This window comes from Paramormyrops kingsleyae, chromosome 3 (genome assembly GCF_048594095.1).
Source record: "Paramormyrops kingsleyae isolate MSU_618 chromosome 3, PKINGS_0.4, whole genome shotgun sequence".
Lineage (NCBI taxonomy): Eukaryota > Metazoa > Chordata > Actinopteri > Osteoglossiformes > Mormyridae > Paramormyrops > Paramormyrops kingsleyae.
Window position 1 is genome coordinate 41,830,074 of NC_132799.1, and position 15,407 is coordinate 41,845,480.

The following is a 15,407-nucleotide window of genomic DNA, read 5'->3' on the forward strand; positions in this document are numbered from 1 at the left end:
GGTGGTGTAGCAGATACTGAACTAGCGGCTCAGCAGCTACAGCGGGATCTTAATTTAATTAGTGACTGGGCTGACACCTGGCAGATGAAATTTAACATAGACAAATGTAAGGTACTCCATGTAGGGAGCAGAAATATAAAGTACAGGTATTTTATGGGACCTACTGAAATAAAGGTAGCTGATTATGAGAAAGACCTTGGTGTGTATGTTGATGCTTCCATGTCTCATTCTCGCCAGTGTGGGGAAGCAATAAAAAAGGCCAATAGGATGTTGGGGTACATCTCCAGGTGTGTGGAGTTTAAGTCAAGGGAGGTAATGCTAAGATTATACAATTCCTTGGTGAGACCTCACCTAGAATATTGTGTACAGGTTTGGTCACCATATCTTAAAAAGGACATAGCGGCCTTAGAAAAGGTGCAGCGTAGGGCCACAAGAATGATTCCTGGTCTTAGAGGAATGTCATACGAGGAAAGGTTATTTGAGCTAAATCTGTTCAGCCTCAAGCAAAGGAGACTGAGGGGGGACATGATCCAGGTCTATAAGATTCTAACAGGTTTGGATGCTGTTCAACCGAATAGTTACTTCAGCATTAGTTCAAATACAAGAACTCGTGGCCATAGGTGGAAATTAGCGGGAGAACATTTCAAACTGGATTTAAGGAAGCACTTCTTTACACAGCGTGTAGTCAGAGTATGGAATAGTCTTCCTGATAACGTAGTGCAAGCTGAATCCTTGGGTTCCTTTAAATCAGAGCTAGATAAGATTTTAACAACTCTGAGCTATTAGTTAAGTTCTCCCCAAGCGAGCTCGATGGGCCGAATGGCCTCCTCTCGTTTGTATAGTTCTTATGTTCTTATGTTCTTATGTTCATTTTGTGTTTAAATGCTTAAAAAAAAAAAAAATATTTAGGTGTAATTGTGGGGGGCCGGGAACCAATTAATTGGTATTCCATTATTTCTTATGGGAAAAATTCGATCAGAACTTGAACTTTTCAGGATTCGATCCAGAGTCCAGAACGGGTTAAGTTTGAGAACCGAGGTACCACTGTGTTTGTGTGTGTGTGTGTGTGTGTATACCTGTATATAGTGTGTGTGTGTGTGTGTGTGTGTGTGTGTGTGTGTGTGTGTGTGTGTGTGTGTGTGTGTGTGTGTGTGTGTGTGTGTGTGTCGTTCGGGCGTAAGGCGAGCAGGGAAGCAAGCGAGCTGAGCCAAACTTACGGGTAGAATGGGGGTTTATTAGCTGACGGACAGACAGGCACGGACATCTACGGACAATACAATGCTGGATCTCGCAGACATGGGGAGACGTGGACTAATATACACAGGACTAGGTAAACGGAACAGGCAACAGGTGAGAACAATCAGGGCTGAATGCGAGGTAATGAGGGGGGCGTGGCACACATCGGGATCGTACGGAGCGGGATGTGACAGAACCCCCCCCCCCCAAAGGCGCGCACACCGGGCGCGCCAGAGGAGAGGCGACGGACGAGACGAACCGGGAAAACAGGACCTGGAAAACAAAGCAGAACGTCAACCAAAAACAGGGAACAGAACGGAGACGCAGAACAAGAACAGGGACGAGAAGAAAGACAACACGACACAGAACCGGGAAGGCGGACAGACAAACCAGGAAGGGAGACACAGAAGGAGGGGAGAAAGGCGGAACAAAAGGGCCAGGAGGGAACGGAGGAGACCGAGAGGGACGAGGAACAAAGGCAGGAGGGACAGACGGGAACGGAGGAGGAACAAGGGGAGCACGAGGGAGCCCGAGGGAACCCAAGGGAACCCAGGCGGGCGACAGGCAGCGGCCGGAGGGGCCGCAGGGGAGAGGGAGGAGGGAGCAGGAGGGGACCACCCAGGGGCCAAGGGAACGGGACGAGGGAGTGACAGAGGGGACACAGAGGGAGCAGGAGGGAACACCAGTGAAGGCAGGCAGGAGGGGGAAGCCGCGGCAGGCGGAGGCGGAGCCGGCGAAGGCGCCGTCTGACGCTCAGCCGGAACAGGGGGGCCCGGAGGCGCGACCGAGGACCGGCACCGCGGAACCAGGGGGGGACCCGGAGGCGACCACCGACCCCGAGCCGGAGGAACCGCAGGCGGCCCCAGAGCCCCAGCCAAGGCGAGCGAGGGCGAACCAGGGGGCAGGGCGGGCGGCAACTGGGCCCCACGCCTATGGCCCCGTCCCTTTCGGGACACTGACAGGCGGGGTCCTAAGGGGTCCCTGCAGGGAGAGGGATCTGGGGTCCATAGGACGGACCCCGAGGGATCCCACTCAAGGTACCCCTCGGGGACAGGAGTCTGAGTCTCGGGCGGGGCCACGGGCGTGGCCATTGCAGCAGGCGGAGCCGCCGGCGAGCAGGACTGGACCGGCTGGACAGGCAAGCAGGGCTGAACCGGCGAGCTGCCAACAGGGGACGCCGCGGGCAGAGCAGCGGCAGCAGCCGGCGATGCAGCCAGAGGCCAGACGGGCGAGACGGGCAGGTCAGGCGAGCGGCCAGCAGGGGGCGCTGCAGGCAGAGCAGGGGCCACTGCAGGCGCCTCGGACGTATGGTCAGCAGGGGGCGCCTCGGCGGGCGCCGCCAGCATGTAACCAGCCGGGAGCGCCACAGCGGGCGCCGCCATCACGCGGCCAGCAGGGGGTGCCGCAGCGGGCGCCGCCATCACGCGGCCAGCAGGGGGCGCAACCGCGGCCACCTCAGGCAGTTCAGGTGCCGGCAGGACAGGCGAGCAGGAGCAGGGCTGGCCGGGCAGGACAGGCGAGCAGGAGCAGGGCTGGCCGGGGAGGACAGGCAAGACGGGTAGGACCGGCGAGCAGGGCTGGCCGGACAGGACAGGCGAGGCGGGCAGGTCAGGCGAGTGACCAGCAGGAGCCGCCGCGGGCAGAGCGGCGTCGTCTTCCGCCGGCGTGCGGCCAGTAGGGGGCGCATCCGCGGCCACCTCTGGCAGTGCCGCAGACAGAGTGGTGGCAGCTGCAGGGACTGCAGGCAGAGCAGGCATGACAGGCGGGTCAAGCAGGACAGGAGATGGCGGCGGCAGCTGCAGCAGGCAGCGCAGCCGCAGGCAGGGCGGCGGCAGCAGCAGCAGGCAGCGCAGCCGCAGGCAGAGCGGCGGCAGCAGCAGCAGGCAGCGCAGCCGCAGGCAGAGCGGCGGCAGCTGCCAGTGTTGCTGACAAGTCCGAAGCAGCCAGTTCCGGAGCCAGCAGGTCCGGCATGGATACACCGGGGTTCATCCCTGTAAGGACGGCGTCCGCGGCGTCTTCCCAAGCGGGGAGAAGGGAGCATGCTCCCAAATAGAGCGTCGGGGCGGTCGACTTTCCCTTTCCCCTGCGTCTCCTCTTTCTCGGACGAGCGAGGCTCTCTAGGACCCCGGGCAGGTCCTTCTCCTGGGTGCGTTGCCCTGGCAGTTCTTCGGAGTAGGGGGGTTGCAGGGCTTGTCCTTTGAAAAATGCAGGCGCACACAAATTTGTGCACCTAAAAAGTGGTAGGTGCACAATTTTTTTTGTGCACCTTAAGTGTGCTAGGTGCACAATTTTACCTGTGGTTGGACTTTGGTGCAATGGCTCAAAATCCAAAAAGTCCTAGTGTTAGTTGAGAATTTTGTCCTAGTTTTAATGCTTTAACATATTTTGTAGAAACCGATTTAAAGTGAATCACTTTTTATTGGTGAATAAAATTTGCAATTCAGAATTCAGTCTTTTTTGCATCAATACTTTGGAGATTGTCCTCAATTTGCATAACACTTGCTGCAGAAGGCTCAGAGGGGAAGAGCACCATAATATTACGATTATATGGGCCAAAACTTAGAGATGGCATACAATAATTTGTATGAGCCAAATTCTGTTTCTCCACTGAAATTGCATTTGTTAGCCAGTGTCTTCTCTGAAAACTTAATTCTTGGATGAAAAACACATCAGCAGTCGATCCCAGCAGCAGTCGATCCTTAACATGTATACAGCTAAGACTAACTAGTTATGAAGATGTCATCTCTTAAGTGCTTGAGTAGTTTTGAGTAGGTTGCCTTCCAGGATATAATCTGCAACTAGACCACAGGGTGAGTAATGACAGTAGCCAAGGATATTGCTGTTGGACTAGGACTAGGAGTGGGGATAGCTCAATATTAAGAGTTGGACAATAGGGTTGGGTCGATGGACGATGCCATCGTCCATCGCCGATAGACATCACGATGCTGAGCCGACATCGCGATCCTCCGCCCCACCCCCGCTGCAGCAGCAACCAGCTCGCGAAAAACACACCACTTAAATCACACTATATAGCCAAATTAAATGCATGCTTTCAATTTCCGCATCTTTACTTTTATTATTATTATTATTATTATTATTATTATGCTATTATGAGGAAACAACAAGGAAGTTGTTATAGCGATCACAATACAAATTACAGTGAACTCCAAACGAATTACACAAACTAGTTCGTTTACATTAAAAAATGAGGCATACAGAAACAGCAGAATTTTTATTTATTTTTTAATTAAATTAGATTAAATAAAACTACACCAAATATGCCTTTTTCATGATTTTACCATAACAAACAGAACGTCTGCGCATCTTTTGCGCGGATAACTTGACCGCAAATCCTACACACCACTTCAGGCGTATCTCGTGGCTGTCCTGTTTCATTCGGTCTAAAGCTAAAGTATTGCCAGAAAGGTGAATTTGCACCTTTTTTTTTTACCAACCGAGTCTGTCGACGCCATTATAACGACACAGATCACTGTGCCTATTCCTGCCAGAGTCCCGCGGAAAAAGTGATTGACAGGTGGTAATTTGTGTGTAACATCTTTATTTATTTATGGTTTGGTTATGGGTAAAACAAAGACCATGCGGGTCAGGTAGTGGAAACGGTAGGCTACAATTAATTAATTTGTTATGAATTAATTATTTAACACCAACCATCGCTCCCCTCCCCAAAAACGTTGCATTCTGACACGGATGACCCTTGTTATCTATGCTTTTTTTCGACGCCATTGTTGTCATGAATAATTCCGTGGAGCGTCGAGTGGTCACGTGACAAAAGGCGCGTACAGTTTAATTCTTTTTTATTGATAGGCGCATATTTCTTTGCGCAGCTCTTCACCATTTTAGGCGCGTGATGGCGTGCACGCGCAATTGCGCACCTTAAAGGACAAGCCCTGGGGTTGAGCGGCCGAAGCCGCGTCACGCTCAGGTGTGCGCTGCTGAAGTGACGTCCTTCGCGGTGGGGTTGAGGCTGGAGTCCTTCCCGGCTTACTAGCAACCGGGATCGAGGCAGGCGGTGAGTCGGGGGGCGGCTCCCAGGAGGTGTACCCCAAGGGGCCCAGCCAGACTGCCGCTCTCCCCCTCAGCTGCTTAAGGTGTTCTCCCACCTTGTCACGCAGCTGCTCCGATGTTGTGCCTCTGTCTCAGGAGCACCCAACATTTCTTCACCAGTGGGCGGGCTATTGGATCCCCTTGAAGCTCCAGCATGTTCGTCCACCAAACGATCTCTTCATCGAGGGGAAGCTTTTCCCAGGCAGCGCTGAGCGTGTTCGGGAGATCCGGCATTCTGTCACGTTCGGGCGTAAGGCGAGCAGGGAAGCAAGCGAACTGAGCCAAACTTACGGGTAGAATGGGGGTTTATTAGCTGACGGACAGACAGGCACGGACATCTACGGACAATACAATGCCAGATCTCGCAGACATGGGGAGACGTGGACTAATATACACAGGACTAGGTAAACGGAACAGGCAACAGGTGAGAACAATCAGGGCTGAACGCGAGGTAATGAGGGGGGCGTGGCACATATCGGGATCGTACGGAGCGGGATGTGACAGTGTGTGTGTGTGTGTGTATGTATGTATGTATATATGTGTGTGTGTGTGTGTGTGTGTGTGTATACACCTAAAGGATTATTAGGAACACCTGTTCAATTTCTCATTAATGCAATTATCTAATCAACCAATCACATGGCAGTTGCTTCAATGCATTTAGGGGTGTGGTCCTGGTCAAGACAATCTCCTGAACTCCAAACTGAATGTCAGAATGGGAAAGAAAGGTGATTTAAGCAATTTTGAGCGTGGCATGGTTGTTGGTGCCAGACGGGCCGGTCTGAGTATTTCACAATCTGCTCAGTTACTGGGATTTTCACGCACAACCATTTCTAGGGTTTACAAAGAATGGTGTGCAAAGGGAAAAACTTCCAGTATGCGGCAGTCCTGTGGGCGAAAATGCCTGGTTGATGCTAGAGGTCAGAGGAGAATGGGCTGACTGATTCAAGCTGATAGAAGAGCAACTTTGACTGAAATAACCACTCGTTACAACCGAGGTATGCAGCAAAGCATTTGTGAAGCCATAACATGCACAACCTTGAGGCAGATGGGCTACAACAGCAGAAGACCCCACCGGGTACCACTCATCTCCACTACAAATAGGAAAAAAAGGCTACAATTTGCACGAGCTCACCAAAATTGGACAGTTGAAGACTGGAAAAATGTTGCCTGGTCTGATGAGTCTCGATTTCTGTTGAGACATTCAAATGGTAGAGTCAGAATTTGGCGTAAACAGAATGAGAACATGGATCCATCATGCCTTGTTACCACTGTGCAGGCTGGTGGTGGTGGTGTAATGGTGTGGGGGATGTTTTCTTGGCACACTTTAGGCCCCTTAGTGCCAATTGGGCGTCGTTTAAATGCCACGGCCTACCTGATCATTGTTTCTGACCATGTCCATCCCTTGATGACCACCATGTACCCATCCTCTGATGGCTACTTCCAGCAGGATAATGCACCATGTCACAAAGCTCGAATCATTTCAAATTGGTTTCTTGAACATGACAATGAGTTCACTGTACTAAAATGGCCCCCACAGTCACCAGATCTCAATCCAATAGAGCATCTTTGGGATGTGGTGGAATGGGAGCTTCGTGCCCTGGATGTGCGTCCCACAAATTTCCATCAACTGCAAGATGCTATCCTATCAATATGGGCCAACATTTCTAAAGAATGCTTTCAGCACCTTGTTGAATCAATGCCACGTAGAATTGTGTGTGTGTGTGTGTGTGTGTGTGTGTGTGTGTGTGTGTGTGTGTGTGTGTATATGTATATACTCAGTGGTTAGCCCTGTTTTTTCATACCCCCAGAGTTTCCATGTTCTCCCTGTGCCACTCATGTTTCTTCGAGCTACTCCCATTTCCTCCTGCAGTCCAGAGACATGTGGTTTTCCTGACTGGTGTCTCTGGGCTGCCAGTTTGTTTGGTTATATGTGGTTGTGAGAGTGTCCTTCCATGGGCTAGCATCCTGTTCAGGGTTTACCTCTTTCTTGTGCCATGTGTTACCCAGGATAGACTGTTCCACAGGCACTCCTGCAACCCTGGCCAGTATATGTGGTTAGAAGATGGATTGATGGATGTATTTCTGTTGTATTGCTGTAGTACTTAAGTTATTTATATATCAAATGAACGTTTGCATTATCAACCTCAAAATAACTCAACATCACACACATGTTTCAGAAACCATTTCTAATTTCAGGATGGGTTCTTGAATGACTTCCTGAATTTAATCCTTAATCCCCTCTCCCCTCCCCCCACCACACCAGTCCAAAAGAAGTGCGCATCCTATGGGCGGAGCTTCGACGGGATGAGCCTCACCTCCAGTGCAACTTCGAGGAGTTCCTTGCCAGGGTCACCCAGCAAATCAAAGAGGCCAACAAGGAGAGGAGAGACATGGAAAGTTTGCTGAGGAGGTACAGTGCTCTTCTGTAATCTGGTCTGCAAAGTTATTCATTTGTAATTAAATACCCCTTTCCTCTAATCAGATAACCTTAATTTTGTCTTTGATGTCTGCTCTGTTGTGACACCATTACTTATTCTAATGACATTTTATTTGCCACAGTACAAGTACATAGGATTTCTTTGGTTTTTACATATCCCATCACAAAGGTGGAGTTTTATCTGGCAACCCGGGAGCAATTTTCCCATATCACCACCTGCAATATCGTTAGCTCCTCAAATCAGAGTCACCGCTAGATGGAAGCTGGAGGTGAATTATTAAACTTTAGATTTGTGTGAATTAACCACTGTACTCCTGCAGCCGACACCTTATCGTGTTGGAGGGGTGTGCGTGTTCCAATGATCCCAGGAGCTAAGTTGCCCAGGGCTTTATGTCCTTGGCAGGGTCTCCCAAGGCAAACAGGTCCTAGGTGAGGAACCAAATGAAGTGCGGCTCATTAGACCCCTTAGGATGAAAAATAACATGGACACACGTTTTCCCTCGCTTGGACGCGGGTCACCGGGGTCCCCCCCTGGAGCCAGGCCTGGGGGTTGGGCTTGATGGCGAGCACCTGGTGGCCAGACCTGCACCCATAGCACCTGGTCGGGCACAGCCCGAAGAAGGCGCATGGGTTCCCCCTCCAATGGGCTCACCACCTGTAGGATGGACCAAAGGGGTCGGGTGCAATGTGAGTTGGGCAGTAGCCAAAGGCGGGGACCTTGGTGGTCCAATCCTTGGCTGCAGAAGCTAGCTCTAGGAACATGGAATGTCACCTCTCTGGCAGGGAAGGAGCCTGAGCTGGTGCGCGACGTTGTGAGGTTCCGACTAAATATAGTCGGGCTCACCTCAATGCACGGCTTGGGCTCTTGAACCAGTCTCCTTGAGGGGGGTTGGACCCTGTTCCACTGTGCAGTTGCTCACGGGGAGAGGCGCCGAGAAGGGGTGGGCATACTTATTACCCCCTGGCTGGGCGCCTGTGGGTTGGGGTTTACTGCAGTGGATGAGAGGGTAGCCTCCCTTCGCCTTCGGCTGGGGGGACGGGTCCTGATTGTTGTTTGCATTTATGCGCCAAATGGCAGTTTGGAATACCCAACCTTTTTGGAGTCCTTGGAAGCGGTGTTGGAGAGCGCTACTCTGGGGACACTCTTGTTCTGTTGGGGGACTTAAATGCTCACGTGGGCAATGACAGTGAGACCTGGAGGGGCGTGATTGGAGGACACGCCCCCCCGATCTCAACCCGAGTGGTGTTTTTTTACTGGACTTCTGTGCTCGTCACAGATTGTCCATAATGAACATAAGAACTATACAAACGAGAGGAGGCCATTCGGCCCATCGAGCTCACTTGGGGATGAACACCATGTTCAAACATAAGGGTGTCCATATATGCACTTGGCACCAGGACACCGTAAGCCGCAGGTTGTTGATCGACTTTGTGGTTGTGTCTTGCAGCCACATGTATTGGACACTCAGGTGAGGAGAGGGGCGGAGCTGTCAACCGATCACCACCTGGTGGTGGGTTGGCTCCGCTGGTGGGGGAGGAAGCTGATCAGGCCTGGCAGGCCCAAGCGTATAGTGAGGGTCTCCTGGGAACGTCTGGCGGAATCCCCTGTCAGAAGGAGCTTCAATTCCTACCTCTGGCAGAACTTCTCCCATGTGCCGGGGGAGGCAAGGAACATTGAGTCCGAATGGGCTATGTTCCGCGCCTCCATCGTGGAGGCGCTGACCTGAGCTATGGCTGTAAGGTGGCTGCTGCCTGTCGCGGCGGCAATCCCCGAACCCACTTGTAGACACTGGCGGTGAGGGATGCCATCAAGCTGAAAAAGGAGTCCTATTGGGCCTCCAAGCGGAACGCGGCTTTGGCGGTGGTAGGAATATTTCAAAGACGACCTCAATCCCACCAACATGCCTTCCAATGAGGAAGTCTGGGAACTTGGGGATGGACTCCCCTATCTCTGGGGCAGAGGTCGCTGAGGTGGTTAAATAGCTCCTCGGTGGCCGGGCCCCGGGGGTGGATGAGATCAGCCCGGAGTTCCTCAAGGCTCGGGATGTTGCAGGGCTATCCTGGTTGACACGCATCTGCAGCATCGCGTGGACATTGGGGGCAGTGCCTCTGGATTGGCAGACCAGGGTGGTGGTCCCCCTCTTCAAGAAGGTGGATTGGAGGGTGCGTTCCATCTATAGGGGGGATCACACTCCTCAGCCTCCCTGGTAAGGTCTATTCAGGGGTGCTGGAGAGGAGGGTCCATCGGATAGTCGAACCTCGGATTCAGGAGGAGCAGTGTAGTTTTTGCCCTGGCCGTGGAACAGTGGACCAGCTCTCGGAAGGGTCCTGGAGGGTGCGTGGGAGTTTGCCTAACCAGTCTGCATGTGCTTTGTGGACTTGGAGAAGGCGTTTGACCGCGTCCCTTGGGGAATCCTGTGGGGAGTGCCCCGGGAGTATGGGGTGCCGGGCTACCTTATAAGGGCTGTTCGGTCCCTGTACAACCAGTGTCAGAGCTTGGTCCGCACTGTCGGCAGTAAGTCGGACTCGTTTCCGGTGAGGGATGGACTCCGCCAGGGCTGCCCTTTGTTACCGATTCTGTTCATAACTTTTATGGACAGAATTTCTAGGCGCAACCAGGGCGTTGAGGGTGTCCGGTTTGGTGACCTCAGGATTAGGTCTCTGCTTTTTGCAGATGATGTGGTTCTGTTGGCTTCATCGGACCGTGACCTTCGGCTCTCACTGGAGCAGTTCATAGCAGAGTGTGAAGCGGCTGGGATGAAAATCGGCACCTCCAAATCCAAGACCATGGTCCTCAGCCGGAAAAGGGTGGAGTGCTCTCTCCAGGTTGGGGAGGAGATCCTTCCCCAAGTGGAGGAGTTAAAATATCTCGGGGTCTTGTTCACGAGTGAGGAAAGGATGGAACGGGAGAGCGACAGGTGGATCGGTGCTGCGTCAGCAGTGATGCGGATACTGCATCGGTCTGTCATGGTGAAGAAGGAGCTAAGCCAAAAGGCAAAGCTCTCGATTTACCAGTCGATCTATGTTCTTACCCTCACCTATGGTCATGAGCTGTGGGTAGTGACCGAAAAAACGAGGTCGCGATACAAGCAGCCGTAATGAGTTTCCTCTGCAGGGTGGCTGGGCTCTCCCTTAGAGATAGGGTGAGAAGCTCGGTCATTTGGGAGGGACTCAGAGTAGATCTGCTGCTCCTCCACATCGAGAGGAGCCAGATGAGGTGGCTCGGGCATCTGGTCAGGATGCCTCCTGGATGCCTCCCTGCTGAGGTGTTTCAGGCATGTCCCACTGGGAGGAGGCCCTGGGGAAGACCTAAGTCTCTCCAGCATGTCCATGTCTCTCGGCTGGTCTGGGAATGCCTCGGGATTCCCCCAGAGGAGCTAGACAAAGTGGCCAGGGAAAGGAAGTCTGGGTTTCCCTGCTTGGACTGTTGCCCCTGCAACCCGACCTGGAAAAGTGGTAGGAGATGGATGGATGGGTGGGTGGATGGACTCCTGGAGCACAGGAGCTGGATGATGTGGCCAGAGGTAGCAGGTTCCAATCTGTTAATTGCATTGTGGGACATCCAAGCGGGGAGCACTGCAATTTCACTAATGCGGAGATGATCATTTAAGCCTGAATGGACCTGCTAATCAGTCAGACCTGCAATTCATTATGACATAAAAGGTAAATGTATATAACACATATGTGTATAAAACACATTGGGCACAAGTCCTTGAATTTGATTAGATCAAGGTAAACAGACAAGGTACAATGACAGTACACATAATGCGATGTATTTACATTTTTCACATGCCATGTTAAGCATTAAGATCCTTCAGTCTTGAAGCTTGGCCTGGTGGTCCTGTGTTTTGAGCCAGTGAGCTCACAGTGCCCTGTGTCCATGCAGGAGAACTGCCTCTCACGATGATGAAATCCAGCGCCTTTATGAAGAGATGGAGCAGCAAATCCAGGATGAGAAGGATCGCATTATCCTGCAGGTAAGAGGTCGCATTCCAGCAGCCCTGGCATGACTCCTCTCCCAGCCCCCCTCTGATTCTGTGCCTCTGCTGATCCCTACAGGATTCTGAGCACTTCCTATCACGGAGCCAGGACCTGGAGCACAAGCTGGTCATGAAGGAACGGGAGATGGAAAATCTCATACAGAAGCAGAAAAAGGTATGGAGTGGGCATGTGCTTGTGTGAGGGTGTGTCTCTGATACACCAAAGTTTTTCTATACATGGCCCCAGCTAGAGAGACAGTGCAGGGATCTGCACAGTGAACGGCGGGAGACCAGTATGGAGAATGTCAAGCTAAAGCAGACCAACGAAGAGCTGACCAGGGAGCTGAAGAGAAGGGCCCAGGAGCTTGCTCTCGCCCAGGACCAGCTGGGGCTGCTGCAGGAACAATCCAGCCACCTGCATGAGGACCGTGACATGTGAGTCTCTCCAAGACACCCATCCTGTGGCTCATCACTCTTAGATTAACAGGAAGACACCATTTAGAAGAGAAGGATATGACCAGGTCACCACCACCATCAGCATCCACACCTACATTGTGTTATACACTGTAGATCAGTAGATTACAATTTATGGTCATACGTCACGATATTTTCTGAGAAATAGTACACTCCATGGTGTACACTCTAACACACTATGCATAACACAGCATACTGTTTTACAATAAACATTTTTTAGAAGTAGAAAGAGTACACTCTAAAATAATGATAAAAAGTATAGCAAATACATAAACCAGTAACATAGTTGTTTATTCTCATCATCAAGTATTATGTAGTGTGCATAATTGTATGTGCTATACTTTTTATACCACTGACAGCACAGTAGGTTTGTTTACACCAGCATCACCACAAACGCGTGAGTAATGTGTTGTGCTACGATGACTTTCAGCTCCATTTTAATCTTATGTAACCATTATGTTGACCAGCAAGTCATTATGCAGCGCAGAAATGTACAAATGAAAGCAAGGTCATACAATCTCTGGAGCAAGTGGGGGTTAATGGATTTGCTTAGGGGGCCTGCAATCAAACCACAGTGTGGGATTTGAAGCGTTGGCGCAGTGTGTCTAACCCGCTGAGCCCCACACCGCTGTAGATGAGCATGGACACCTGATGACCAATATCTGATCGCCTCAGGCACTACACCCTGCATCCAGTCGACACCACCATCACCGTTCAATACTTTGCTTACATATTACCTGCCGCTCGGCTACTTTGGTTCTCTTCAGCGTCTTGACCAGCTGAAGCCTCTCAGGCCTCCTCCTCTTCTTTATGGCTGTGAATGGCATATAGGGCTGTTTCTCAAAGCTTTTTAACTGTGAGTGGTTCTTCTGTACACAGGGAAATGTACTGGGTCACTGAGAGCCTGCAGAGGGAGAAAGCTAGCCTGCTGAAACAGCTGGACCTCCTCAGGTTAGATGCACGCACGCACACACATATACACACTTACACAGGTTTGTAATTATATCTTTTCTATGGGGAAAACTCTAATCCCAACATAACCACCTTAACCCCTACCCAACCCTAACCTTAACCATAAATAACCAAACAAAATACAAGACTTCTGGCATTTTCATTTTTTTGATTGCATTCACAGATCTTTGTAGTATCTTATAAAATGGTCCCCACAACGTCAAAATTACAGGTTTTTACTACATTGTGGGGAACATTTGGTCCCAACAATATAATCTAAACATAATACACATACACGCACACACAGGAAAAGACTCCTTGCCTGTAATGCTATTTGATTTTAACCAGCACTTCTGTTTGAATTGCTTCTCAGGGAGATGAACAAGCATCTGCGGGATGAGCGTGACATGTGCTATATGGTACAGCCGTCCTGCTAGCTGCCTGCAGTCTGCTTCCATTTAAATTTTCCTAGAAGATAATGAATGTTTATTTTTGTTTTTTTATCCATGACTACAGTAGGTTGTTATGATGAGCCAGTTTCACTGGGCAGAATTCTGTTGATATAAAACACCTGAAAATACCATCTAAACATTGTTTATTCCAGTTGTGTCCACCTACACTTATCTTAATAACCAGAATGGTGCATTTGAATAGACCCTCAGTCAGGCATAACGTTTCAGCCTTTTATACGTTGTCAAGTCATGCTGCGTTTGAAACAACTCTCCTGATGTCTTCTCCAGAAACCCAGGACTCCCTTGAAAACACCATTACCCAGATCCACATCCACCCCACTGCAGCCCGCTGACCACAAGCAGGCCAATGTGAGGTAATCTGGTTTTCATACTTTTTGAAGCTCACTTTTATTGGCCTGAGGTGGCTTTCCAGACAGCGATTGATCTTGGCGAATAATAAACAAGGTAACAAATGATGCAAGTAAAGAATGAGTGAGGTCTAGATGCATTTCCAGAAACCCTTTGTTATTCCAGAATTAAGCAACAAACTATAAGGAGTACTTTGTTGGTTCCTCCTGAGCCTCCACATAAGTAAAGTACAGGCTGTCGATAACAGGAATATTGGTCCTACTTATTTCAATGGTGAAATATGTTATATGATTTTCACATCAGACATATGCAAATCATAAACTAATTAGTAAATCAATAAAAACACACCAAAGCAACCATAATTAAGACCAAAGTAAATTAACCTATTTGTTGAAGAAAAAAAAAAAAGGACTCAAAATGGGATGTTGCTTCCATGTAAAGACAATGCAAATGGTGAGCAATTACGGTTTGGGGATTCAACACTGCAGTTAGCAGGTATTTGCTAAGAGGATACCTGCTGTCTACCTATAACCAGCCACCAGCAAAAACACCATCCTTTGCCATCTGACACACTCCAAAGCTGGCCCACATATAACCATCGTGTGTACTCCCAGGCCACTTGGCGACATTGTCTATAAAATGTCCTTCATGGTTGCATATCACCTGGACATTTAGCTGTAGTGCCAATAATCCTTTTTGACAGGTTCTGGTGGGATTCAAGGGGCTGCAAATATGAATTGAGTTGAAGGTTCCTGCCACTGCACCTAAAATGCCAGGTGTGCCTGCAATGGCGTGAAAACCATTTGGTGTCATGCAAGGCATCCCATCCTGTTGCACATTGTATGTAGTTGTGCACACGTTGCAACAGTAATGTGATCAATTAATGCACAGTTGCAGAACACAGCAGCCTTGCTGAAGCCATGTACATCTGTAGGTCTGCAGGAACCCACCAGTAGTGTAGAAGCAGACAGCTGTCAGAAGATGCACAGGACAAATATTCAGATGTGTTTCTCTTTTCGATTTATCCTCCACCAGACCAAGGAGCCTCACTATTTCACCCGAGGCTATCTTGTATTTCCCTGCAAACTGTTCTTTATTGAGATAGTTCAAGGGGTTCGTGGTCACCCGCAAAAGCAACTTGGCTTCCTGGATGGCACTGTCTCAAACACTGTCTTCTGTTGACTTGCACAATTCTCTGCCATTGCTGGTCATGAGGGGGTGATTCACCATCCCAATTCAAAGGATGTGACTGAACACATAGCAAGTTTGATTGGTTAGCTCATTATGTAGCTTACCAGGGTTGTTGAATTTATTAATTGGATTTTAAATTGACCACACCCTGTAAGATATTGAATTGGAATGGTAGAATCATTTAATTAATTTCAATTTGATGCAGTCATAAAACATATGAATGTCATTTCATCTAGCAAAACATAAATAATT

General features: G+C 49.9%; 1 protein-coding gene across 2 annotated transcripts in view; it reads left to right on the top strand.

Moving 5' to 3' along the window:
- Nucleotides 1-15,407, top strand: part of LOC111843357 (EF-hand calcium-binding domain-containing protein 4B-like) — a 41,083-nt gene that overhangs the window by 16,674 nt on the left and 9,002 nt on the right. For both annotated transcript variants that reach the window (XM_023810884.2, XM_023810887.2), the window contains exons 5-11: nt 7,565-7,711; nt 11,625-11,715; nt 11,798-11,893; nt 11,966-12,153; nt 13,072-13,143; nt 13,517-13,562; nt 13,884-13,969. In XM_023810884.2, the coding sequence (XP_023666652.1) occupies nt 7,565-7,711; nt 11,625-11,715; nt 11,798-11,893; nt 11,966-12,153; nt 13,072-13,143; nt 13,517-13,562; nt 13,884-13,969 (726 nt within the window). The remainder of the gene's footprint in view (nt 1-7,564; nt 7,712-11,624; nt 11,716-11,797; nt 11,894-11,965; nt 12,154-13,071; nt 13,144-13,516; nt 13,563-13,883; nt 13,970-15,407) is intronic.